Here is a 24908-nt window from a genome sequence, read left to right on the forward strand (position 1 = left end):
CATTTACCTGAAATCGGACGAAAATATATATGGGAGCTATATCTAAATCTGAACCGATTTCCAAGAGACTTGACAGACATCATTGTAGGCTTATTTTAGTACACTATGCCAAATTTCGTGCAAATCGAAAGATATTTAGGGACTTTGGTACACCATTTACCTTAAATCGGACGAAAATATATATGGGAGCTATATTTAAATATGAACCGATTTTTACGAAATTTAACACACATCATTGTAGGCTTATTTCAGTACGTTATGCCAAATTTCGTGCAAATCGAAAGATATATAGGGACTTTGGTGCACTATTTACCTAAAATCGGACGAAAAAATATATGAGAGCTATATATAAATCTTAACCGATTGTCAAGAAACTTAGCACATATCATTGTAGGCTTATTTCAGTACGTTATGCCAAATTTCGTGCAAATCGAAAGATATTTAGGGACTTTGGTGCACCATTTACCTTAAATCGGACGAAAATATATATGGGAGCTATATCTAAATCTGAACCGATTTTCAGGAAACTTAACACACTTCATTCTAGTCCTAATTCAGTACGCTGTGCCAAATTTCGTGCAAATCGAAAGATATATAGGGACTTTGGTACACCATTTATCTAAAATCGGATGAAAATATATATGGGAGCTATATCTAAATCTGAACCGATTTTCTGGAAACTTAGCACACATCATTGTAGGCTTATTTCAGTACGTTATGTCAAATTTCGTGCAAATTAAAATATATATAGGGACTTTGGTACACCATTTACCTTATATGGGGCGAAAATATATATGGGAGCTATATCTAAATCTGAACCGATTTTCACGAAACTTAACACACATTATTCTAGGCTTTATTCAGTACGCTATGCCAAATTTCGTGCAAATTAAAATATATATAGGGACTTTGGTACACCATTTACCTAAAATCGGACGAAAATATATATGGGAGCTATATCTAAATCTGAACCGATTTTCAGGAAACTTGACAGACATCATAGTAGGCTTATTTTAGTACGCTATGCCAAATTTCGTGCAAATCGAAAGATATATAGGGTCTTTGGTGCACCATTTACCTTAAATCGGACGAAAATATATATGGGAGCTATATCTAAATCTGAACCGATTTTCACGAAACATTGCACACGTCATTCTAGACCTTCTTCATTACGCTGTGCCAAATTTCGTGCAAATCGAAAGATATATAGGTACTTTGGTGCACCATTTACCTTAAATCGGACGAAAATATATATAGGAGCTATATCTAAATATGAACCGATTTTTCCCAATTTCAATAGGGTTAGTCCTTGGGCCAAACAAATGAGCTGTGCCAAATTTCATCCAATACGGATCATAAATGCGACCTGTACTTTGTTTACAATTTAACATGGGCGGACAGACAGACGGACGGACATGCATAAATCGACTCAGAAAGTGATTCTATGCATATTCTCAAAAGGAACCATGGGTCTATCTCGATTCCTTTTGCCTGTTACAAACATATTCAGAAAGACATAGTACCCTGTACCACAGTGTGATGAAGGGTATAAAAATATTTTTAAAATCCAAAGGCAATCCTTTTTCCATTATGAATCTTCATTTCTCATTCCCTATCATTGGGACTCTCTTTCTCTCTTCCCTGCCCATTTCTTCCATTATGTGGTAACTCGTTTACGTAGACTAGTATTGAAATTGTGAATAATACCCCAAACTTATCTTATCATTATTTTTGTTATAATATATTTTTTTTTGTTTATCAGTCCACGATCTAAATATTAGATTGTGTGTACACAATCACACAATCCACGTTCGTAACATAAACAAACAAAGAAATTAAAAATAAAATAAATTTATAAAAAAAAAAAATATCAAAAGGCAGAAGGTTTTTTGATGTGGAGGGGATTTCATTTAATATTTATTTAAACAATACATTTAATAATAACAACAATTTGTCAGACTTAGTTTTGCGAAAAGCGTCAAGAGAAAGAATGTGTTTCTAGGTGAGAAATGTTATTCGGCAAAGAGGCTTAATGACAGGAGGAAATTAATGGTCGAGCTGAAGGGAGTCCAATTGGGCCAGTTGGTGAGAATATTTATAAAAAAAACCTCAGACGATCTACATGAGTGAATCTTTAGAGACGAAGACTCAGATTCAGATTTGGAAAAAAAAATGTAGTTTCGGGGGTGCATTCAAAATAACTAAAATTGGTCGAGGTCATAACCAACAGACTAATGTAAATAAAATACAAAAACTCAAACCACATGTCTCGTGATTACCAAAATACGTCTATTGCGCCCCTAATGAATCATACCAAGTTACAGCAATAAAGAATAAAAGTACGCATCAATTGTCGTACTTTTATTATTTATTGTTGTGTTTTTTATCAAACCTCTCTTATCTTTTATTTTCCGACAAGTACAGCTACATCTCCCCAAAACCAAACTTGTACAACTTCATAAGTGGATTTATTTATTGCAAAACGTAAACGTTCACAAAATATCGCCTTATCTCCTTCTATTGTCTTATCAAGGTCCACAAAATAGGAGGGGGTTTTTGGAAAAAGGGGTACAGAACGTGTTATGAGTTCAAATAAGATTATAGGCTATCTATCGATTCAATTTCTGTGAATCAGCACCCAAGTGCTAGCTAGCTAGGTTTTTGCTCTATACCAAAAAGAGGGGTTCCCAGAATATTTCACAATTTTATCGAATTTCTTTTATTGGCATTATAAAAATTCCTACCGGGGTACCACCACCCTGATGATGATTGTGCCACATTAATAAATTGGTATTTTGCTATTGCCATAAATAGAGGTCTGTCTAAATATAGAATCTATAAGTTGCTCATGTACATAAGAAAATCCGAGTTGCTATTTATTATTTTTATTATAGTGAAAAAAAAACATTATGTCTAATGTAGACAGAAGGTCTCATGACAGAACGTCTTCTATAGGTATATATCGTCCTGAAGGTGCTCCATATGCAGCAGATCTCCATAAGGTCTTCTGAAAACATTCTATGGGCAGAATATCTATTCTGTAGGAATTCTATAAAAACAAAATAACAAAATGAAGATCTTTTATAGACAAATATCCACCTGATAGCTTTTATATTCAGTAAAATTCTTGGAGGCTCCTAGACCGAATTCCTTTTAAAAGCATTTTGTAGGTATTCTATGTATAGACAGAATATCTCCTGCCCGTATTCTATAGACACAAGTTCTAATCAGAGTTTACTATAAACCAAAGACCTCCTAAAGACCATCTGTGTACAAAAGACCTGAAAAGGGTATTTTATAGACAGACCTCCTAAACCTCTTCTATAGGCATAAATCCCCCTGATAGATTTTTTTTATTTTGAAGACCTCCTGATGGTCATCCATCAAAAAAGGCCCTTTGATAGACAGGATGCCTCCTGAAGACATTCTATAGCATAAAGACCTCCCGAAGGTTTTCTATGGACAAAATACCTTCGGAAAGTGAAGGCTGAAGACCTGTTGAATGACCTCCTCCTGAAGGTATTCTACGGGATAAAGAACTCCCGAAGGTTTTATATGGACAAAATACCTTCGGAAAGTGAAGGCTGAAGACCTGTTGAATGACCTCCTCCTGAAGGTATTCTACGGAATAAAGAACTCCCGAAGGTTTTCTATGGACAAAATACCGGTCGGAATGTGAAGGCTGAAGACCTGTTGAATGAACTTCATATACATCTATTATATAGGATGCTATGTGTAGGTTTTCCAAAGGTGGAAGACCTTCCGAAGTTTATCACACGAAAGAAGACCGTCCGACGGGCTACTATCGTATGCCTTTCATAGATAGGACACCTTCTAAGAGCCTTCTATATGCAGATAACTTTCTGATGGTCTTCTGAAGTTAAATTTATTATATTATCATTTATTATAAGAAGGCCTCCAGTATGTCTTTCATTCACAGAAGCCCGCCTGAAGTAGTTTTATAGGTAGAACACCTCCTTGAGAGGACGCCTATAAAGTATACCACTAGATCGCGGACAAAAACTTCCTTCAGAATCTCTCTATAAAATGTTTTCGCTTATAAATACTACCTCCAGTTAGTTCTACAGAGCTCGTCTATAAAGACTCCCTTCCCAGCTCGAACTCCCTTCCCAGCTCGTCTATAAAGACACCTTCTAAGAGCCTTCTATATGCATATAACTTTCTGATGGTCTTCTGAAGTTAAATTTATTAAAGAAGGCCTCCAGTATGTCTTTCATTCACAGAAGCCCGCCTGAAGTAGTTTTATAGGTAGAACACCTCCTTGAGAGGACGCCTATAAAGTATACCACTAGATCGAGTATTAAAAACTTCCTTCAGAATCTCTCTATAAATGATCCGTTCACCTCGCTTATAAATACTACCTCCAGTTAGTCCATAGAGATAAAGACTCCCTTCCCAGCTCGTCTATAAAGACTCCCTTCCCAGCTCGTCTATAAAGACTCCCTTCCCAGCTCGTCTACAAAGACTCCCTTCCCAGCTCGTCTATAAAAACTCCCTTCAGCTCGTCTATAAAGACTCCCTTCAGCTCGTCTATAAAGACTCCCTTCAGCTCGTCTATAAAGAATCCCTTCAGCTCGTCTATAAAGACTCCCTTCCCAGCTCGTCTATAAATATAAAGACTCCCTTTAGCTCGTCTATAAAGAATCCCTTCAGCTCGTCTATAAAGACTCCCTTCCCAGCTCGTCTATAAAGACTCCCTCCCTTCAGCTCGTCTATAAAGACTCCCTCCCTTCAGCTCGTCTATAAAGACTCCCTTCCCAGCTCGTCTATAAAGACTCCCTTCCCAGCTCGTCTATAAAGACTCCCTTCCCAGCTCGTCTATAAAGACTCCCTTCCCAGCTCGTCTATAAAGACTCCCTTCCCAGCTCGTCTATAAAAACTCCCTTCAGCTCGTCTATAAATATAAAGACTCCCTTCAGCTCGTCTATAAATATAAAGACTCCCTTCAGCTCGTCTATAAAGACTCCCTTCAGCTCGTCTATAAAGACTCCCTTCAGCTCGTCTATAAAGACTCCCTGCAGCTCGTCTATAAAGACTCCCTTCAGCTCGTCTATAAAGACTCCCTTCAGCTCGCCGATAAAGACTCCCTTCAGCTCGTCGATAAAGACTCCCTTCAGCTCACCGATAAAGACTCCCTTCAGCTCGTCTATAAAGACTCCCTCCGCCTCGTCTAAACATAATCCAGTTCTACTTTGTCAACAAATATATCGCATGCTATATTTTTTATTTTCCTGCTAATTATTAAAAGCTTAAAGATAGCTTTTTGTGTTATTCTGTTAATTAAAGCTCTTCATACAAAAAGCTTTATGTTATATTATAACATTAAAGCTTTTGTGGCTATACATTAGTGATGTGTGACCCGTTGCATATTATTTTCGGTGACATGCTACGCATCGCAAATGAGGTTGGATCTGTACGAAGCTCGGAGCATTCACTTTAAGTGCACACACGCCACAATTATTTTAAATAGCAGAACAACAAGTGCTTGGCTTTAGGGTCAGGTTATGGTGTGACAATTTTGTGGAATAATAAAATTGAAAGTAAAGGAGGTCGCCACTGGTCAATAAAAAAAAGACGACGATCGCTCAGAACTTCGCTGACACAAAATGGGTCAGACATAAAAAAGAAAAAGTAAACGAAACTACACGACAACGACATCATAAACGACAATTAACGGTAAATATGAATTCAAACAAAACAAAAAACAAATGAAGTTGGTAGTAAAGAAAAACAATAAGGTCGTTTGTTACGCTGCCACTACTGTAAGCGCATGCTAAGCGGGCTGGCCGCTGCAGTTGTGACTTGAGGTGTGTGTGTGCGTGTGTTTGAGTTTGGCTGGCTTAAAGTTTTTTATTGAAAACATTCACCCCGCCACTCTGCTATTGTTTGTTGTTGTTGGAGTTTTGAGGCCGGTTTAGGCGAAAACAAAAACTTCGTCTTAAATCAAACGATGGCATCCAAGGCAGTCGCATTTCAGCCGTTTAAACGTTTGATTGATTTCAGTTCGGCCTAGCTCACGCACCCAAAAATATAAAAAATACGGAATAGAAAAAAATACGAACAAACAAACAAACCGATTTTCATTTACATTCTCTCAAAAACCCTTAATTAGGTCAGGGCAAAGTGTTAAAGGTTTTTTTTTGTGCTTCAATTGAACAAATAATCCGACAATTGTAATCGAAGTCTGTAATACAAAAATGTTGATCGACGAGAGAGACATGATTGAAATTAATTTGAATTCCTCATCGATGGGTTCAACGTTGCTGCATGAAACACCCTGCCTGACAAAGTCCTTTAGCATAACAGACCTCAAGGATCGTGCCCTGCATTCAAGGATTAAACCCCAACCAAAATATGCCACAATTGGTGGTGTCAAGGGCAGTAGCAGTCTTGCCAATGGTAAACAATTGGATAGTCCAAATATTAGTTGTCTGAGGCAGATGTATTGTCCCGACTGTAAACAGCGTTTGGATAAAGAAAGTGTGCGATTTGAATCTCTGCTGACGTGGTAAGTTCGAAAAATGTGGTGGAAAAAAATTTAACAAGGGAAGGGGATTTGTGGGAGAAGTCCTTTTAGACGAAGGGAGTCTTTCTTGAAGAGCAGAAGGGAGATTTTTTAGACGAGGTGAATGGTGTCTTTTTAGATACGATGGAGGAACACTTTATAGAGGAAGTGGAGGTAGTCTTTATAGGCGAATATAAGGGCGCCTTTATAGATGAGCTGATGGGAGTCTTTATAGACGAGCTGAAGGGAGTTTCTATAGACGAGTTGGATGGAGTTTCTATAGACGTTGGAGGGACGAGCTGTAGGTAGTCTTTATAGACAAGCTGGGTGGAGTCTTTATAGACGAGCTGAAGGGAGTTTTTAAAGAGTCTTTATAGACGAGCTGAAGGGAGTCTTTATAGACGAGCTGAATGGAGTCTTTATAGACGAGCTGTAGGGAGTCTTTATATACGAGCTGGTGGGCAGTCTTTATAGACGACCTGAAGGGAGTCTTTATAGACGAGCTGTAAGGAGTCTTTATATACGAGCTGGAGGGCAGTCTTTATAGACGAGCTGGAGGGCAGTCTTTATAGACGAGCTGAAGGGAGTCTTTTTAGACGAGCTAAAGGGAGTCTTTATAGACAAGCTGGAGGGCAGTCTTTCTAGACGAGCTGGAGGGCAGTCTTTATATACGAGCTTGAGGGCAGTCTTTATAGACGAGCTGGAGGGCAGTCTTTATAGACGAGCTTGATGACAGTCTTTATAGACGAGGTGGAGGACAGTCTTTATAGACGAGCTGAAGGGAGACTTTTTAGACGAGCTAAAGGGAGTCTTTATAGACGAGCTGAAGGGAGTCTTTATAGACGAGCTGAAGGGAGTCTTTATAGACGAGCTGAAGGGAGTCTTTATAGGCGAGCTTAAGAGTCTTTCTAGACGTGCTGAAGGGAGCCTTTCTAGACGTTCTGAAGGTAGTCTATATAGACGAGCTGAAGGGAGTCTTTATAGACCAGCTAAAGGGAGTCTTTCTAGACGTTCTGAAGGGAGTCTTTAAAGACGAGCTGAAGGGAGTCTTTATAGACGAGCTGAAGGGAGTCTTTATAGGCGAGCTGAAGGGAGTCTTTATAGACGAGCTGAAGGGAGTCTTTATAGACGAGCTGAAGGGAGTCTATAAAGAAGGGGGTCTTTATAGACGAGCTGAATGGGGTCTCTATTTACGAGCTGAAGGGAGTCTTTATAAACCAGGTTTAGGAAGTCTCTATAGACGAGCTGAAGGATGTCTCTATAGACGAGCTTATGTTAGTTTTTATGGACGAGCTGAAGGGAGTCTTGTAAACGATAGAAGTGTGTCGCTATAGACGAGCAAAGGGAGTCTTGGAGCTACAGGAGGTCTCTATTTACGAGCTGAAGTGAGTCTTTGTAGACGATAGGAGGGTGACGGGCAAAAGGGAGTTAGAGGGACACTTTTTATAGGACCAAGAGGTAGTCTTTATAGACTGAAGGCTGCCATTATAGAGGAGTTGGAGGGTGTACTTGTAGACGAGCAGAAGGGAGTCTCTATAGACGAGGAGATCGAGAGATTATAGACAAGGAGATCGGAGTAATCGTCGGAGTCGGAGGGAGAGTTAATAGCCTTTATAGACTAGCTGGAAGAAGTATTTATAGACGAGCTGGAGGAAGTCTTTATAGACGAGTCGCAAGGAGTCTTTATAGAAGAGCTGAAAGGAGTCTTTATAGAAGAGCTGAAGGTCTGGGGAACATCCATCAATGACCCGGTTTCTAGAAACCCTATCTGTGAGAGACCTATTGAAAATATGTTACCTATCTGATACTCATAAAAAATCTGCTATAGATTTCCTTAAAAATATATTTGAAAAAGATGAAAGTGAAATTTCCCTTACTTTCCCTTGTGCCGTAGGGTAGGCTAGTATATGACCCCATCCGATGCATTTGCATACCAACATATCCCTCATCTTAATTATAATGTGTCAAATGGAAAACAAGAGTTGTTAAGAAATTTAAAATTAGCCATCTGACCTCTCGATAAACAAAAATATTAATCATTTTATTTGTCATTTCCCCCCTCTTCCCGCTTACAGCTGTCTACCATTATTCCCGCTGACAACTGTCTATAAATGCTGTTTGAAACGTTCGGTTGGACGCAAGGTGATCTGTAACAAGTGTGGCAGTAATTTGGGCTATTGGAAGAGATCGTAAAAAAGACATGGCTAATGAGACACAACCCTAATGAAATGATCATTTGTCTATGTGTGTATCTGTGTTTATCTTTTAAGTGTAGTTATAAGTTATTGTTTAATGTCTCATTTTTTTAATTATCGTGTAAGAAAAAAAAAAAAAAAACACAAATACAGTGAAAAAGTGATTTATAATTTTTGTAATAAAATAAATGTATAGATAAAAGAAAAAACAAAGAGAAAAAAATAATTAATTAAGAAATGCAATGGAGTAGTGGCGGGAAGAGTTCAAGGTAGAGTTGAGTGATGCTCTATAATTATGCTAATAAATATGACAGATTTTAAGAGAGAGAGAGAGGTTCGTATAAATGTTAGATGGGTGCATTTTTTATTACAAACCTGAAATATTTTTGAAATGGAGATTTAAATTGACTTGACTTTTGTAAAACAAATTTCACCTTGTGGAAACAAATCTCATGACATTACAATAGGTGGGTCCATGACAAAGTTTTTTTTCTCAGACCTTACCCTGTATTACTTCAAAAAAAAAAAAAAAAAAAAAAAAAAAATAAGTAATAATAAAAAATATTACAATGTATCAACAATTCAAGTTGAAACCGCATCTAATTATATTCAATTATATAATTTTTTCTTCAAAGCCTGCCACTGGCATTTGTTAAAAAATATTTATTTATTTGTGTGTTTGTTTAGTGTCTGGATTTTTTTTATTTATTTACCCATTGGCGTTACTTGACCATGACTTTCGTTTAATAATGATGTGGTATCGTATTTATGTGGTATCACTTGCATGGCTAAAGTCAAGTGCAGCTTTGCGGAATCCGACAAAAAAATGTGTTTCAATGGTGCAAATGTTTCATTCGCATTTATCTTCGTTTTGACCAAGTGCTTTGGCATGGCCTACGGAATTAACCATACCAAAATAGGAAATATTTCTGAAGTAATAAAAAATCTGTGAAGCCTATCATAAAATTTTAAGTATTTTCAAGTGGATGGTATGATTTGAGGAAGTAAAAAAAGGATTTGAAATTTTGCAATCACTACATCAGAAACTGAAGGTGATTTTAAGGGAGTGTTTATAGGCATGGTGAAGCGATACTTTATAGGGCAGCTGAAGGAAGGCTTTATAGACGAGCTTAAGGAAGACTTTATAGAACAGCAAAAGTCTTAAAAGACAGGAGCGGGAAGGAAGGCTTTATAGGACAGCTGGAGCTATTACTCATAGAACAGCGGTTTTAGAGATTAACGAAAATCTTAACAGTCTTAATTGATAGGGCCTGTAGGAAATCTTTATACCTAAGCTAAATGGAGTCTTTATAGATGGTCTGGAGGGAGTCTTTATGGGCTAGTTTGAGGGAGTCTTTACCCACAAGGTGGAGGACGACTTTGTAAAAGAGCTGAATGAAGTCTTTATAGACGAGGTGGTTGGAGTCTTGGTAGACAAATTGGAAGAACTCATTGAAGGCCAGCTAGAGGTAGATTTCTTTTAATATATATATACTTTTTTTTTTAAATTCACGGCTTCTATGGATACTTTAAAAATATTTTTTTTACTCTACAGATGCTCCAAAAATGATTATTTTTAAATGCACGCCTTCTATGAGAAAATATTCTTTACAAAATTCACGCTTTGTATGGAGGCTTCAGAAAGTATCCTTCACAAAATTCAAAATTCAGAAAATATCCTTTACAAAATTCACGCCTTCTATGGAGACTTCAGAAAATATCCTTCACAATTGAAAGATATAACCTTACCTCAAACACCACCACAAATGCCAAGCGGGCTGCAAAAACATGCCAATAGTGGGGACTTAAACCATAGGGTTCGTAATCTTCAGGATCATTTCTATATAAAAAATAAAATCATTTTAATTTTTTGAATTAAAAAATCAAATCCCTTCCTCCCTTTGCTTACCTATAACCCCTATAATAACATGTATCCGGATCTTTTTCCGTTTTGGCACCCCACGGTCCCAACCTAGATGTGGATTTTTTAAGGTCCCAACCCAGGCGTGGACTTTTAAGGTCCCAACCTAGGAGAGGATTTTTTAAAAATACTTTTTCAAGCTTTAGAATTTTTTCTAATTGGGCGCCACTTACTCATTTCCAAATATTCATCGAACAGCGCTAACCTGCCCGGATCCTGCATATGATAATCCTGTTCCCAGGCCATGTGCAAATGACTCTCATCCTTGCTTGCGTTGACGCCACCAATTATAGAATTTCGGAAATAGATATTCCATAAAATTATTCCAGCATTGCTGGCCAACCATAATTATAGCCAATTATGTACACAATTCCGAAAGACATCCTGCCGGATCGCATATATCATTTTTCAAACGAAAGAAGTCGCTACGGCGGGCCTGATCATCCCCAGGATAATCAAAAAACCGACCCTTAAAGAGCGCGATGTAAATCGGCGACGAACAGAAGTTCATAAATTCAAAAAAGAATATCTTGAACGTATACGAGTCTTCGTATTCCGTATGGGTACGGGGATTTTCCAAGTTCGTCAGACGTATGGCCAGGCGATGGTAGATCTGAAGGAAGATTTTTGTAATTAATCCATAAAAAAATCATTACAAAATCCTTACCCTTGTCAATATCATAATGACCACCAAGTTAATGAGGGCCGGGGTTACCAATCAGGGTTTCCAATCAATACTCATACTCACCCCATGATGACAATGGCAAAAAATACCGTTGACGGATTATCGAACAAATATGTAATCCTCGAAAACAAACATGACTGAGACAACCTCTGATAGCTACAAGCTTTATCACATAGCGGACTCCAGCGTTGCCAAACCATAAATAAAAAATAGGGTACCCACAATCGATGGATAGACCAACATTTCCGGCTAGAAACCTAGCCAACAGAAGTATAGGGCAATTTTGTCGCCAAAAAAATCCACGCCTTCTTTGGAGACTTCAGAAAATATCCGTTAAAAAATGCACGCCTTCTTTGGAAACTTCAGAAAATATCCTTTAAAAAATCCACGCCTTCTTTGGAGACTTCAGAAAATATCCTTTAAAAAATCCACGCCTTCAATGGAGGTTTCAGGAAATATCCTTTAAAAATCCACGTCTTCAATGGAGGGTTCAGAAAATATCCATTAAAAAGGATATTTTCTGGAGGCTTCAGAAAAAATCTTTTAAAAAATACATGCCTACTACGGAGGCTTCAGAAAATATCCGTTAAAAAGGATATTTTCTGGAGGCTTCAGAAAAAATCCTTTAAAAAGTCCACGCCTTCTATGGAGGCTTCAGAAAATATCCGTTTAAAAATCCACGCCTTCTATGGAGGCTTCAGAAAATATCCGTTAAAAAGGATATTTTCTGGAGGCTTCAGAAAAAATCCTTTAAAAAGTCCACGCCTTCTATGGAGGCTTCAGAAAATATCCGTTTAAAAATCCACGCCTTCTATGGAGGCTTCAGAAAATATTCGTTAAAAAATACACCCATTCTATTGAGGCTTCAGAAAATATCCTTTACAATATTCACACCTTCTATGGAGGCTTCAGAAAATATCGTTTAAAAAACACCACCTTCAATGGAGGCCTCAGAAAATATCCTTTACAAAATTCACACCTTCAGAAAATATCGTTTTAAAAATACCACCTTCAATGGAGGCTTCAGAAAATATCCTTTACAAAATTCACACCTTCAGAAAATATTCTTTACAAAATTCACACCTTCAGAAAATATCCTTTAAAAATTCCACGCCTTCTATGGAGGCTTCAGAAAATATCCTTTAAAAATTCCACGCCTTCTATGGAGGCTTCAGAAAATATCCTTTAAAAAATCCACGCCTTCAATGGAGGCTTCAGAAACTAACCTTTAAAACATCCGTTAAAAAATCCACGCCTTCTTTGGAGACTTCAGATCCTTTAAAAAATCCACGCCTTCTTTGGAGACTTCAGATCCTTTAAAAAATCCACGCCTTCTTTGGAGACTTCAGATCCTTTAAAAAATCCACGCCTTCTTTGGAGACTTCAGATCCTTTAAAAAATCCACGCCTTCTTTGGAGACTTCAGATCCTTTAAAAAATCCACGCCTTCTTTGGAGACTTCAGATCCTTTAAAAAATCCACGCCTTCTTTGGAGACTTCAGATCCTTTAAAAAATCCACGCCTTCTTTGGAGACTTCAGATCCTTTAAAAAATCCACGCCTTCTTTGGAGACTTCAGATCCTTTAAAAAATCCACGCCTTCTTTGGAGGCTTCAGGAAATAACCTTTAAAACATCCACGCCTTCTATGGAGGCTTCAGAAAATATCCGTTAAAACATCCACGCCTTCTATGGAGGCTTCAGAAAATATCCGTTAAAAAATCACGCCTTCTTTGGAGGCTTCAGGCGAGCAGAAAACGATCTGAAAGAAAGACCCTCCTTCCTTTGCGAGCTGCATTCTCATAATGCAGAAATGGAAATTTTTCTATTCCACAGTAAGAACTTGATTCGTAATTTTCCCAATGAATAAATTAATTAATTTAATGATTCCATGATGCATACCACCACAATTCCATATTTTTTAATTAAATTCCTTGTAAAGCAAAATTCTACGGAAATTAAAACATACTATGTCACCCGATTATTTCTCAATCGAATAATGGCTTTCTCTCTCTTAGGTACAACTTTCAATTTCAATAGCTCACCCATCCACTCTCTCTCTTTGGTCATTTGGCACGCATTTTTTCAAAAAATATGGGATTCTGCCAACAAATTAGTCTAAGTAAATTTTTTATAAAAAAAAATCCATCGTCACCCCCCACAACAAAATTAATTTTGTTGTTGCTTTATTTCTGCCAGTGTTGTTGTTGCCCACTTTTTTCATTAGCCTCTCCGAATAGAATAGCAATTTTGTCTTTTCACAAATTTTAGTTACGCCAAAAGACGCCGTGTGACAAAAACGGAACGAAACGTAGAATCGCGTCAGTGTTCTAAGCAAAATATAAATAAAAATCGGACAAAGGTGACAAAAAAAATAAGCGATTTACATTGAAATGGCCACACGACCACAGCAACAACAATCTTCTCAACAACATGAAATGGTTGAAATACGCTTAGATTCGCCACGTACTCCAGATCAGTCTCAGGTGCCTCAGTTTAATGCTGGTGGAGTTCAGGATACAGAAAATACCGGTAAACCCTATTTAAGGTTCTATGCGGTGGGACCAAAGACGAAGACAATTGTCTGCCCATTGTGCAAAGAGAAATCAGATGCTACAGATTTAAGTTCATCGGGTATTTTCGATAGTCTGAATTGTCTACTGTCCTGTCTGTCGTGGTAAGTACACACAAATTATATGAAGATCCCCTGCCTTCAGTTTCTTTATATATTTATATTATATTATGCATAGTTAAAAGGATATAAATAAATAATAAACATGCAGTCGGTGAAAAACTTAGCCCACACCATTCAAGACTTAATTTAGTATGCTGTGCTAAATTTCGTGCAAATCGAAGGATATACAGAGACTTTGGTGCACCATTTACATATAATCGGACGAAAATACATATGGGAGCTATATATAACTCTGAACCGATTTTCAGGAAACTTAACACACATCATTCCAAACCTAATTTAGGACGCTATGCCAAATTTCGTGCAAATTGAAGCATATATAGGGGCTTTGGTACACCATTTACATAAAATCCGACGACAATATATATGGGAGCTATATCTAAATTTCTCTATATATATATATATATATATGTGCAAATCGATGTTTATATTGGGACATTGGTACACCATTAATATTAAATCGGACGAAAATATATATGGGAGCTATACCTAAATCTGAACCGATTTTCAGGAAACTTAACACACATCATTCTAGACTTAATTCTGTGCGCTATGCCAAATTTCGTGCAAATCGAAAGATATATAGGGACTTTGGTACACCATTTACATTGAATCGGACGAAAATATATATGGGAGCTATATCTAAATCTGAATCGATTTTCACAAAACATAGCACACATCATTCTAGACTTAATTCAGGGCGCTATGCCAAATTTGTGCAAATCGAAAGATATATAGGAACTTTGGTACACCATTTACCTTAAATAGGACGAAAATATATATGGGAGCTATATATATATATATATATATTATTCCACGTATTCTGTAGATGCTTGAAAAAGTATTTTTTTAGAAACACCCTAATAAACATAAAATATGTGTGTGTATTAAATTCACTTGGAATACGGTTTTTTTTTATAAATAATGAAAATCATTTTTGTTTTGTATATTTGACTGTTGGCATCACCGCCACTTCAGGCTGTCCATTTGCGTTATTTTCAATTAAAAATAAATTAAAAAAATTATTTTTTTAAATGAAATCATTTTTTTCACACATATATTTTTTTGTTCTTTATTTTTCCAGCTGTTTCCCGATTTTCACTCTCTCGTGTCTGTACACGATGTGCTGCCAGGATATTGTTACGGATCATCGAAAATGCTGCACGAAATGTGGTGGCCATTTGGGTTTCTATGCCAGGCCCCATTAGTGTAGCTGCAGCATGGATTTTGAAATATTGTTATTAAATTTGTTTATTTTTATTTTTTGTTGTTGTTGATCATTAATAAAAAATTCAATATATGTATATTTTTTCAAATATTAATTGTATTATTATTTGAGTATTCAAGAAGGCGTGATGACGACACACTCATCATGATCTCTCATTTTCAAATTGCTGTGAGACATTTTTTGTGTGATCGACAAACCATTCGGAAAGTAATGGCAAAAAAATAAATCTCTTAAGCCAATCGCCAATGACTAAATGCCCTCCAAACAAGAAGAAGAAACAGAACAATTTTTTGTTGTTCTACTCAGTTTTTCTTTCGGTCGGACTCTCATTGGCATCGTCTTTGTGTATTTGTTTATTTTCCACCACAGTGTCAAGTGTTTAGTAAATTGTCGCGCATCACCCAAAAGACTCACTGCGTGAATAGAGTTCGGTTCGGCGTTTTTGTTTTTTTTTCATTATCGAAATGGCCCAAACAATTAATAATAATACCACCGCGAACACTGCCACCGGTCCTGCCAACATCCGAGACAGTCGAATTATTGATGATCGCAAACCTGAGATACCCAAAAATGTAGGTCACCTCCTCAAAGAATCGGTTGAAATCGATTGTCCGGCCTGTCATAAACGTAATATGACCCGAGTATCTAAAACAGCTGTGACATTTTGTCAACTTGTTGTGGCGGCCATTAATGCGATTTGTTGTTGTTGGTGAGTATGATTCATTTCTTATAGAGGTCTCTGAAAAAATATTCTTAAAAAAATCAAAAATCAAAATATCCACGCATTGGTTCGACTTACAATTTTTTTTGAAAATATCCACGCTTACTCAGGATGCCTTAAAAATATTTTTTGAAAATATCAGCGCCTATTCAGGATGCTTTAAAAATTATTTCTTTTTGAAAATATCCACGCCTATTCAGGATGCTTAAAAAACTTTTTTTGAAAAAATCCACGCCTACTCTGGATGCTTTAAAAAATATTTTTTGAAAATATCCACGCCTACTCTGGATGCTTCAAAAAATAATTTTTAAAAAATCCACACCTACTATGGGTGCTTCAAAAATAATTTGTAAAAAAATCCACGCCTACTGTGGATGCTTCAAAAAATATTTTTTTAAAAAATCCACGCCTACTGTGGATGCTTCAAAAAATATTTTTTTAAAAAATCCACGCCTACTCTGGATGCTTCAAAAATAATTTTTTAAAAAATCCACGCCTACTATGGATGCTTAAAAAATATTTTTTGAAAATATCCACGCCTACTCTGGATGCTTCAAAAAAATAATTTTTAAAAAATCCACCCCTTAAATTCTTTTGTTATTATTTATTTTTTTTTCAACTTCCAGCAAAGATGCCATCAAATGGGAGGGCCGCTTCGATTACAATCACTTCTGTTCGGAGTGCGGTTGCTATATTGGCCGCTATATATCGTTGGGCTGGAACGAACGTCGTATGCTGAGAGAAAAGCGAATGGAATTGGAAATCAATCATATGGTCGATAATATGGTGGATCGCGTCACAAATAATCAGAGGGAACAGCAACAGTCCGGGCAGACTTCACCCTATGGGGCAACAACGGTACCCAATGCGGCTACACAACTTTAGGTGAAACGAATATTTTTTTTTTAAATGATTTGGGCTTAAAATTTTGAAAATGTTTAAAATAATAATTTTTGTTTATTTATTTGTTTTGAATTGAATACATCATCACCTATACACACATAAAATATATTTATGCTTTGTTTATTTATAGAGGAAGGTAGTATAGGTGCTTAATTTTGAAATCATTAAATATCCTCACCTTCTACAAATGCTTGAAAAAATATTTTTTAAAAATCAACGCCTTCTATGGATGCTCAAATCACTTACTAAGTCGATTTATGCATGTCAGTCCGTCCGATTTAAGGTAAATGGTGCAACAAAGTCCCTATATATCTTTCGATTTGCACGAAATTTTTCATAGGGTACTGAATAAAGACTAGAATAATGTGTGGAAAGTTTCATTGAAAATCGGTTCAAATTTAGATATAGCTCCCATATACATTTTCGTCCGATTTAATGTAAATGGTGTACCAAAGTCCCTATATATATTTCGATTTGCACGAAATTTGACATAGGGTACTCTATTAGGCCCAGAATGATGTGTGCTAAGTTTCAAGAAAATCGGTTCAAATTTAGATATAGCTTCCATATATATTTCCGTCCGATTTCAGGTAAATGGTGCACCAAAGTCCCTAGATATTCTTCGATTGGCACGAAAATTGGTACAGCGTAATGAATTAGGTCTAGAATGATGTGTGCTAAGTTTCATGAAAATCGGTTCAGATTTAGATATAGCTCTCATATATATTTTCGTCCGATTTAATGTAAATGGTGTACAAGGTTCCTTATATATCTTTCGATTTGCACGAAATTCGGCAGAGCGTACTGAATAAAGCCTAGAATAATGTGTGTTAAGTTTCATTGAAAATCGGTTCAAATTTAGATATAGCTCCCATATATATTTTCGCCCGATTTAAGGTAAATGGTGTACGAAAGTCCCTATATATCTTTCGATTTGCTCGAAATTTGGCATAGCGTACTGAATAAAGCCTAGAATGGTGTGTGTTAAGTTTCTTGAAAATCGGTTCAGATTTGGATATAGCTCCCATATATATTTTCGTCCGATTTAAGGTAAACGGTGTACCAAAGTCCCTATATATCTTTCGATTTGCACGAAATTCGGCAGAGCGTACTGAATAAAGCCTAGAATAATGTGTGTTAAGTTTCTTGAAAATCGGTTCAGATTTAGATATAGCTCCCATATATATTTTCGTCCGATTCAAGGTAAATGGTGTACCAAAGCCCCTATATGCCTTTCGATTTGCACGAAATTTGGCATAGGGTGCTGTATTAGGTCCAGAATGATGTGTGCTGATGTATCCTGAAAATCGGTTCAGATTTAGATATAACTCCCATAAATATTTTCTTCCGATTTCAGGTAAATGGTGTACCAAAGTCCCTATATATTTTTTGATTTGCACGAAATTTGACATAGGGTACTGTATTAGGCCCAGAATGATGTGTGCTAAGTTTCAAGAAAATCGGTTCAAATTTAGATATAGCTTCCATATATATTTCCGTCCGATTTCAGGTAAATGGTGTACCAAGGTCCCTATATATCTTTCGACTTGCACGAAATTTGGCATAGGGTGCTGAATTAGGTCCAGAATAATGTGTGTTAAGTTTCATGAAAATCGGTTCAGATTTAGATATGGCTCACATATATATTTTCGTCCGATTTAACCTAAATTGTGCCCTAAAGACCCAACGTTTGTTATTAAAAACTTTCGTGTGCCTAGTTTTCTTGAAATCGGTTCAGATTTACATGTAGCTCCTATATATACTTTCGTCCGATTATAAGTAAATGGTGCACTGAAGACCTATTCCTAGGCAGATGGAGACAACTTACTGAAGTTAATATAAATTAATCTCTGCAAGTTTCCTTGAAATCGGTTCAGATTTAGATATAGCGCTGCTTCCATATATGAATTCGACCTATTCGTGTTTATTGTGCACTAAATAATCAATGGTTTGATATAAAATTTTAAACAGTGAGGCGTACCAAATATCTGGTGTAAAGTTTGCTTTAAATCTGTTTACAAAATTTAGAATAGGTTGCATATAATAGGTAGATTAAGATCGCATATTTAAGTTCGTTGAATTTCATGTCAATGTTCCTTCGAAAAAGCGACGTCTTTTAGGATACATATTTAAAATATACCCAAAGTGGTGAAGGGTATCATATAGTCGGCCCAGTTCGTCTTTGCTACTTTTCGAACTTTTTTTTTTTGATTTGGCCCTTGACAGTTTTTTACTTCAACGATTTAATATTTATTATTAATTTTCTCCATGTTCTGCCTGTAACGTTGTAATTCTCTTTATAAATTCCATAGTAATGATCTCACGCATTGCTCCCAAAGTGTGGGAGAGTGATGCACAGTTAATTTGCTTAATTAAATTCTCAGAAATACGACCATCGAATATTTCTCTGGTACATTTGTACTCGTGGCATATTCGCTTGTCACGACACGAACAAAAATAGAACAACATCATTTTCACTTTTAGGCACACAGTTAATACCACATACGTCAGACCTATATATTCGCAGACATCGATTTTCATTCTCTTAGCACTTGGGCAGCATTCTCTATTCTATGTGAAGAGAAAGAGAGATAGATCTCTTCTTCCCAAACGGTACTCATTCGCTTTTTTTGCAATGGCCACATTTTCCTCCCTCGCTCTCTCTCATAAACAAATAAACCTGCCTGATATTCCAGAGAGTAATATTTTCTCTGCCTCTGATCTATGCAATTTTTTTTTGTTCTGTTTAACTTGCCCCAATTGTGGCCCCAGTACACTTCGTGACCAGTAATTGTTCTACTCGGGGGTTAGTAAACGCGTGCAACTTTAACAGTATGGATCAGCAGAAGCAACAGCAGCAACAACACGTGTCGCCATTGTTGGATGGCCCAACCGAAGTCGATGTCAAACAAAGTCCCATCAAATTGCGGCTTGTACCGGCAAAAGGTGGTGACAGCGCGAATGGGAATGTTGTGGCAAATTTAGTTGTTGTCAGCGAGGGAGAAAATGGCATAGTTGAGGGAGCCACAGACATTGATTTACCCTATATCGATGAGACTGAGGTGGCATCACCGGTAAAAATCAATCAATTACAAAGTACCCGCTCGGCAAAGGAAGAGAAACCAAGGGTTCGCTATTACGCTGTCGGTCCCTCTTCGTATAAAATCAAATGTCCGCTGTGTAATCAAAATGCCAATGCCTGTGTGATGCGTGGCGCCACCTGTAAAGATGCCACTTGTTGTTTATCGTTGTTGTCGTGGTAAGTCGGAAGAGAAAAAAAATAGATGGATAGGTGGGGAGAGAGTGTGAAAAATGAATTGTTGTGATGACAGTGGTGAAAGTGTTTATTTCAAAATATCGGATATTTTTTCATTGTTGTTTTTTTCGTTTTTTGTCTTTCAGCATATTTCCGATATTTTGGCTGTGCTGTCTTTGCACTTGGTGTGGCTGCAACAGTGAATGGCACACAAATGGCCTGTACTGCAGCCAGTGTGGCGGTAAATTGGGTAAAATAAGGAAAGCGATATGACCGGGTTAAGGTGATTTGTAATATAAAACGAACATATTTTTTGTAACGAATAAAAAAAAACGAAATAAAATAATTAATTAAATAAAAAGCGAACATTTTAAAACTATCTATGGACTATAATAATACATAAAAATTATATACCTGTAATAAATAAAACCAATAAGGAAAGTAGTAAAGTCGGACTGGGCCGACTATATGATACCCTCCACCACTTTGGGTATATTCTACGTATGTATCCTAACAGACGTCGCGTTTTTGTTATATATCTGTATCTGAACCGATTTCAGAGCAACTTGCCAGAGGCTAATTTATATTACTTCAATACGTTGTGTCAATCGGCTTAGCTATGGATCTTTTCACGAAGCTTAGCAACATCATTCCAGAAAGATATATAGGGACTTTGGTGCACCAATTACATAAAATCGGACGAAAATATATATGGGAGCTATATCTAAATCTGAACCGATTTTCACGAAACTTAACACACATCATTCTAGACTTATTTCAGTACGCCATGCTAAATTTCGTGCAAATCGAAAGATATATAGGGACTTTGGTGCACCATTTACATAAAATCGGACAAAAATATATATTGGATTTATATCTAAATTTGGACTGATTTTCACGAAACTTGGCAGACATGACTATAGGCTCAATTCAGTACGTTACGCCAAATTTCGTGCAAATCGAAAGATATATAGTGACTTTTATACACCATTTACCTTAAATCGGATGAAGATATATATGGGAGCTATATCTAAAACTGGACCGTTTTCACGAAACTTGACAGACATCAATCTAGGCTCAATTCTGTACGTTATGCCAAATTCCGTGGAAATCGAAAGATCTATAGGGACTTTAGTGGACTATTTACATAAAATCAGGCGAAACTATATATGGGAGCTATATCTAAATCTGAATCGATTATCACGAAACTTGGTAGACATCATTCTAGGCGCAATTCTATACGTTATGCCAAATTTCGTGCATATCGAAAGATATATAGGGACTTTGGTGCACCATTTACATAAAATCGGACGAAAATATATAAGGCAGCTATATCTAAATTTTCACCGATTTCCACGAAACTTGGTATACTTCACTATAGGCTCAATTCAGTACGTTACGCACAATTTCATGCAAATCGAAGCATATATAGGGGCTTTGGTACACCATTTACCTTAAATCGGAAGAAATATATATGGGAGTTATATCTAAATCTTAACCGATTTTCACGAAACTTTGCACACATCGTTCTAGACCCTATTCATTACACTGTGCCAAATTTCGTGCAAATCGAAAGATATATAGGGACTTTGATACACCATTTACCTTAAATCGGACGAAGATTTATATATGAGAGCTATATCTAAATCTTAACCGATTTTCACGAAACTTAACATACATCATTCTAGATCTTATTCATTACGCTGTGCCAAATTTCGTGCAAATCGAACGATACATAGGGACTTTGGTACACCATTTACCTTAAATCGGACGAAAATATATATGCTAGCTATATCTAAATCTGAACCGATTTTCAAGAAACTTAACACATATTATTCTAGGCTTTATTCAATACGCTATGCCAAATTTCGTGCAAATCGAAAGACATATAGGGGCTTTGGTATACCATTTACCTTAAATCGGGGGAAACTATATATGGGAGCTATATTTAAATCTGAACCGAATCTTTGCACAGATCATTCTAGACTTATGTCAGTACGCTATGCCAAAATTCGTGCAAATCGAAAGACCTATAGGGACTTTAGTGGACTATTTTCCTAAAATCGGGCGAATCTATATATGGAAGCTTTATCTAAATCAGAACCGATTTTCACGAAACTTTGCACATTAATTCATTACGCTATGCCAAATTTCGTGCAAATCCAAAGATATATAGGATTTTTTAAGGAATATTTTTTTTTTGAGTCGAAACAATGCGTGTATTTCAAAAGAATATTTTTTCAAGCTTCCACATCTTATTCATAATTAAAAATCCGCATCGTTAATAATTTATTAAAATATGTATTATATTTATGTATACAAAATTATATTAAATATTTTAGAAAAAATATATATCAAAATATTTCGCAAAAATTCTCCTACAACTTTGGACGTCTATAGGTGCCCAAATATTCACCGCACGAGGAACAATACTGGCGACGCATGCAGCAGCTCAAGAGGAAACGTCTCGTGATTGTTTTACCCTTTTGTTTACAATAGGGGCAGCAGACTTCGTGTGGCTTGGGGCCAACGGCAAAGTAAACAGGGGGTGGGGTAGTGGCATCTGTAGCTACCATAATGTCGAGCACGGAATCGAGCGAACGAACGACGGAACGAACGGATGAGAGTCAGTGACTAACACACAACCTTGACGTAGATGAATGGATGAAATCATTTGAATTTTGTTTAATTATTGCAGTAATAAAAACAAAAACAACAACTACATAATATTATGGGAAAAGGAAGAAGAAGAAAAGAAAGAAGAAAAAAATTATTTTGTTTGTTTTGCTTACTTGCAAGTGGTTGTTGTTGGGGAGTGATCGTCTTCTCACTGTCTTGATCGCCAACGGAATGCGTAGTGTGTTTTGGGATAAACGTTCTATGAAATACTGTGACATGAAAATTGGTCTGTGAATCGTGAAAATTTCGATTTTTTTGTTTGTTTGTGGTGTAGTAAATTTTTAAGAGACGGTAAAGAGAATTTACTCTACTGAGAACCAAATGGATTAGAGAGGAAAAAATAAATACGAAATAAATATATAGATTCTTATTAAGAATCTATTTGAGAATCTAATTGGATTGTTGATAAACTAATTAAAATTTGTGAAAAAATATTCTTTAAGAAATCCACGCCTCATATGACCCTTGAAAAAATATTCTTTAAGAAATCCACGCCTCATATGACCCTTGAAAAAATGTTCTTTACAAATCCACGCCTCATATGACCCTTGAAAAAATGTTCTTTACAAATCCACGCCTCATATGACCCTTGAAATCATATGACCCTTGAAAAAATGTTCTTTACAAATCCACGCCTCATATGACCCTTGAAAAAATGTTCTTTACAAATCCACGCCTCATATGACCCTTGAAAAAATGTTCTTTACAAATCCACGCCTCATATGACCCTTGAAAAAATGTTCTTTACTATGCTATGCCAAATTTCGTAGAAATCGAAGTATATATGGGGACTTTGGTGTACTATTTACCTTAAATCGGATGAAAATATATGGGAGCTATATCTAAATCTGAATCGATTTTCATGAAATTTAACATATATCTTTGTAGACTTAACTCAGTACGCTATCCCAAATTTCGAATTTGAAAATCGAAAGATATATAGAGACTTTGGTGCACCATTTACATAAAATCGGACGAAAATATATATGGGAGATATATCTAAATCTGAACCGATTTTCACGAAATTTAACACACATCGTTCCAGACATAATTTATTACGCTGTGACAAATTTCGTCTTAATCGAAAGATATATATGGACTTTGATGCACTATTTACCTTAAATCGGACGAAAATGAATATGGGAGCTATATCTATATTTGAACCGATTTTCACGAAATATAACACACATCGTTCTAGACTTCATTCAATAAGCAGTGCCAAATTTCGTGCAAATCGAAGGATATATAGGGACTTTGGTGCACTATTTACCCAAAATCGGACGAAGATATATATGGGAGCTATATCTAAATCTGAATCGATTTTCAGAAAATTTAACACACGTCGTTCTAGAATTAATTCATTGCGCTCTGCCAAAATTCGTGCAAATCGAAGGATATGTAGGGACTTTGGTGCGCCATTTACATAAAATCGGACGAAAATATATATGGGAGCTATATCTAAATCTGAACCGATTTTCACGAAATTTAACACACATCGTTCTAGACTTAATTCAGTACGCTGTGCCAAATTTCGTGCAAATCGAAGGAAATATAGGGGACTTTGGTGCACTACTTACCTTAAATCGGACGAAAATATATATGGGAGCTATATCTAAATCTGAACCGATTTTCACGAAATTTAACACACGTCGTTCTAAACTTAATTTAGAATGCTATGCCAAATTTCGTAGAAATCGAAGGATATTTGGGGACTTTGGTGCACTATTTACCTTAAATCGGACAAAAATTTATATGGGAGCTATATCTAAATCTGAATCGATTTTCAGGAAATTTAACACACGTCGTTCTAGGCTTAATTCAGAATGATATGCCAAATTTCGTAGAAATCGAAGGATATTTGGGGACTTTGGTGCACTATTTGATGAATGAAAATGAATGAATATTAAAAAATATTTTTTTGAAATTTAAAGCCATGTTCTCCTAACCCATTTGGAGAATTGCCCGAAAAGAGTCGGTATACAGCATTGTCTTCATTTCTTCGTACACTTGAAACCTTTTCTGACATCATTTTGTTCTTTTTTTGCTGCTGTTCCATCAATCCCATTGCCCATTGCTCGATGTTTTGGCATTGTTCCAAGGAG

At 36.4% G+C, this 24908-nt stretch overlaps 4 protein-coding genes, 1 long non-coding RNA gene and 1 pseudogene across 5 annotated transcripts; 4 read left to right on the plus strand and 2 right to left on the minus strand.

The window, feature by feature from the left end:
- Positions 1-6218: 6218 nt before the first annotated feature.
- Positions 6219-8721, plus strand: LOC133331615 (uncharacterized). Its single transcript, XM_061539999.1, has 2 exons — positions 6219-6529; positions 8602-8721. The coding sequence occupies exons 1-2, from the start codon at positions 6219-6221 to the stop codon at positions 8717-8719; spliced, it is 429 nt and encodes a 142-aa protein (XP_061395983.1). The 3' UTR covers positions 8720-8721.
- A 2056-nt stretch (positions 8722-10777) lies between these two features.
- LOC133331616 (anoctamin-5-like) lies at positions 10778-11357 on the minus strand (annotated as a pseudogene).
- Positions 11358-13910: 2553 nt separating this feature from the next.
- Positions 13911-15227, plus strand: LOC133331627 (uncharacterized). The gene is made up of 2 exons (XR_009754392.1): positions 13911-14001; positions 15104-15227. It is a non-coding gene; the product is annotated as an uncharacterized LOC133331627 (long non-coding RNA).
- Positions 15228-15711: 484 nt separating this feature from the next.
- On the plus strand, positions 15712-16853 carry LOC133331617 (uncharacterized). Its single transcript, XM_061540000.1, has 2 exons — positions 15712-15956; positions 16595-16853. The coding sequence occupies exons 1-2, from the start codon at positions 15712-15714 to the stop codon at positions 16851-16853; spliced, it is 504 nt and encodes a 167-aa protein (XP_061395984.1).
- Positions 16854-19705: 2852 nt separating this feature from the next.
- Positions 19706-20401, plus strand: LOC133331618 (uncharacterized). The gene is made up of 2 exons (XM_061540001.1): positions 19706-20130; positions 20274-20401. Exons 1-2 carry the CDS (start codon positions 19706-19708, stop codon positions 20398-20400), a joined length of 552 nt encoding a protein of 183 aa, XP_061395985.1. The 3' UTR covers position 20401.
- A 2070-nt stretch (positions 20402-22471) lies between these two features.
- Positions 22472-22703, minus strand: LOC133331619 (uncharacterized). Its single transcript, XM_061540002.1, has one exon. The coding sequence runs from the start codon at positions 22701-22703 to the stop codon at positions 22506-22508; it is 198 nt and encodes a 65-aa protein (XP_061395986.1). The 3' UTR covers positions 22472-22505.
- Between the last annotated feature and the right edge of the window lie 2205 nt (positions 22704-24908).

Source organism: Musca vetustissima, unplaced genomic scaffold (genome assembly GCF_032173495.1).
Source record: "Musca vetustissima isolate MV318-11 ecotype Yass unplaced genomic scaffold, APGP_CSIRO_Mvet_v1 utg4091, whole genome shotgun sequence".
Taxonomy (NCBI): Eukaryota; Metazoa; Arthropoda; class Insecta; order Diptera; family Muscidae; genus Musca; species Musca vetustissima.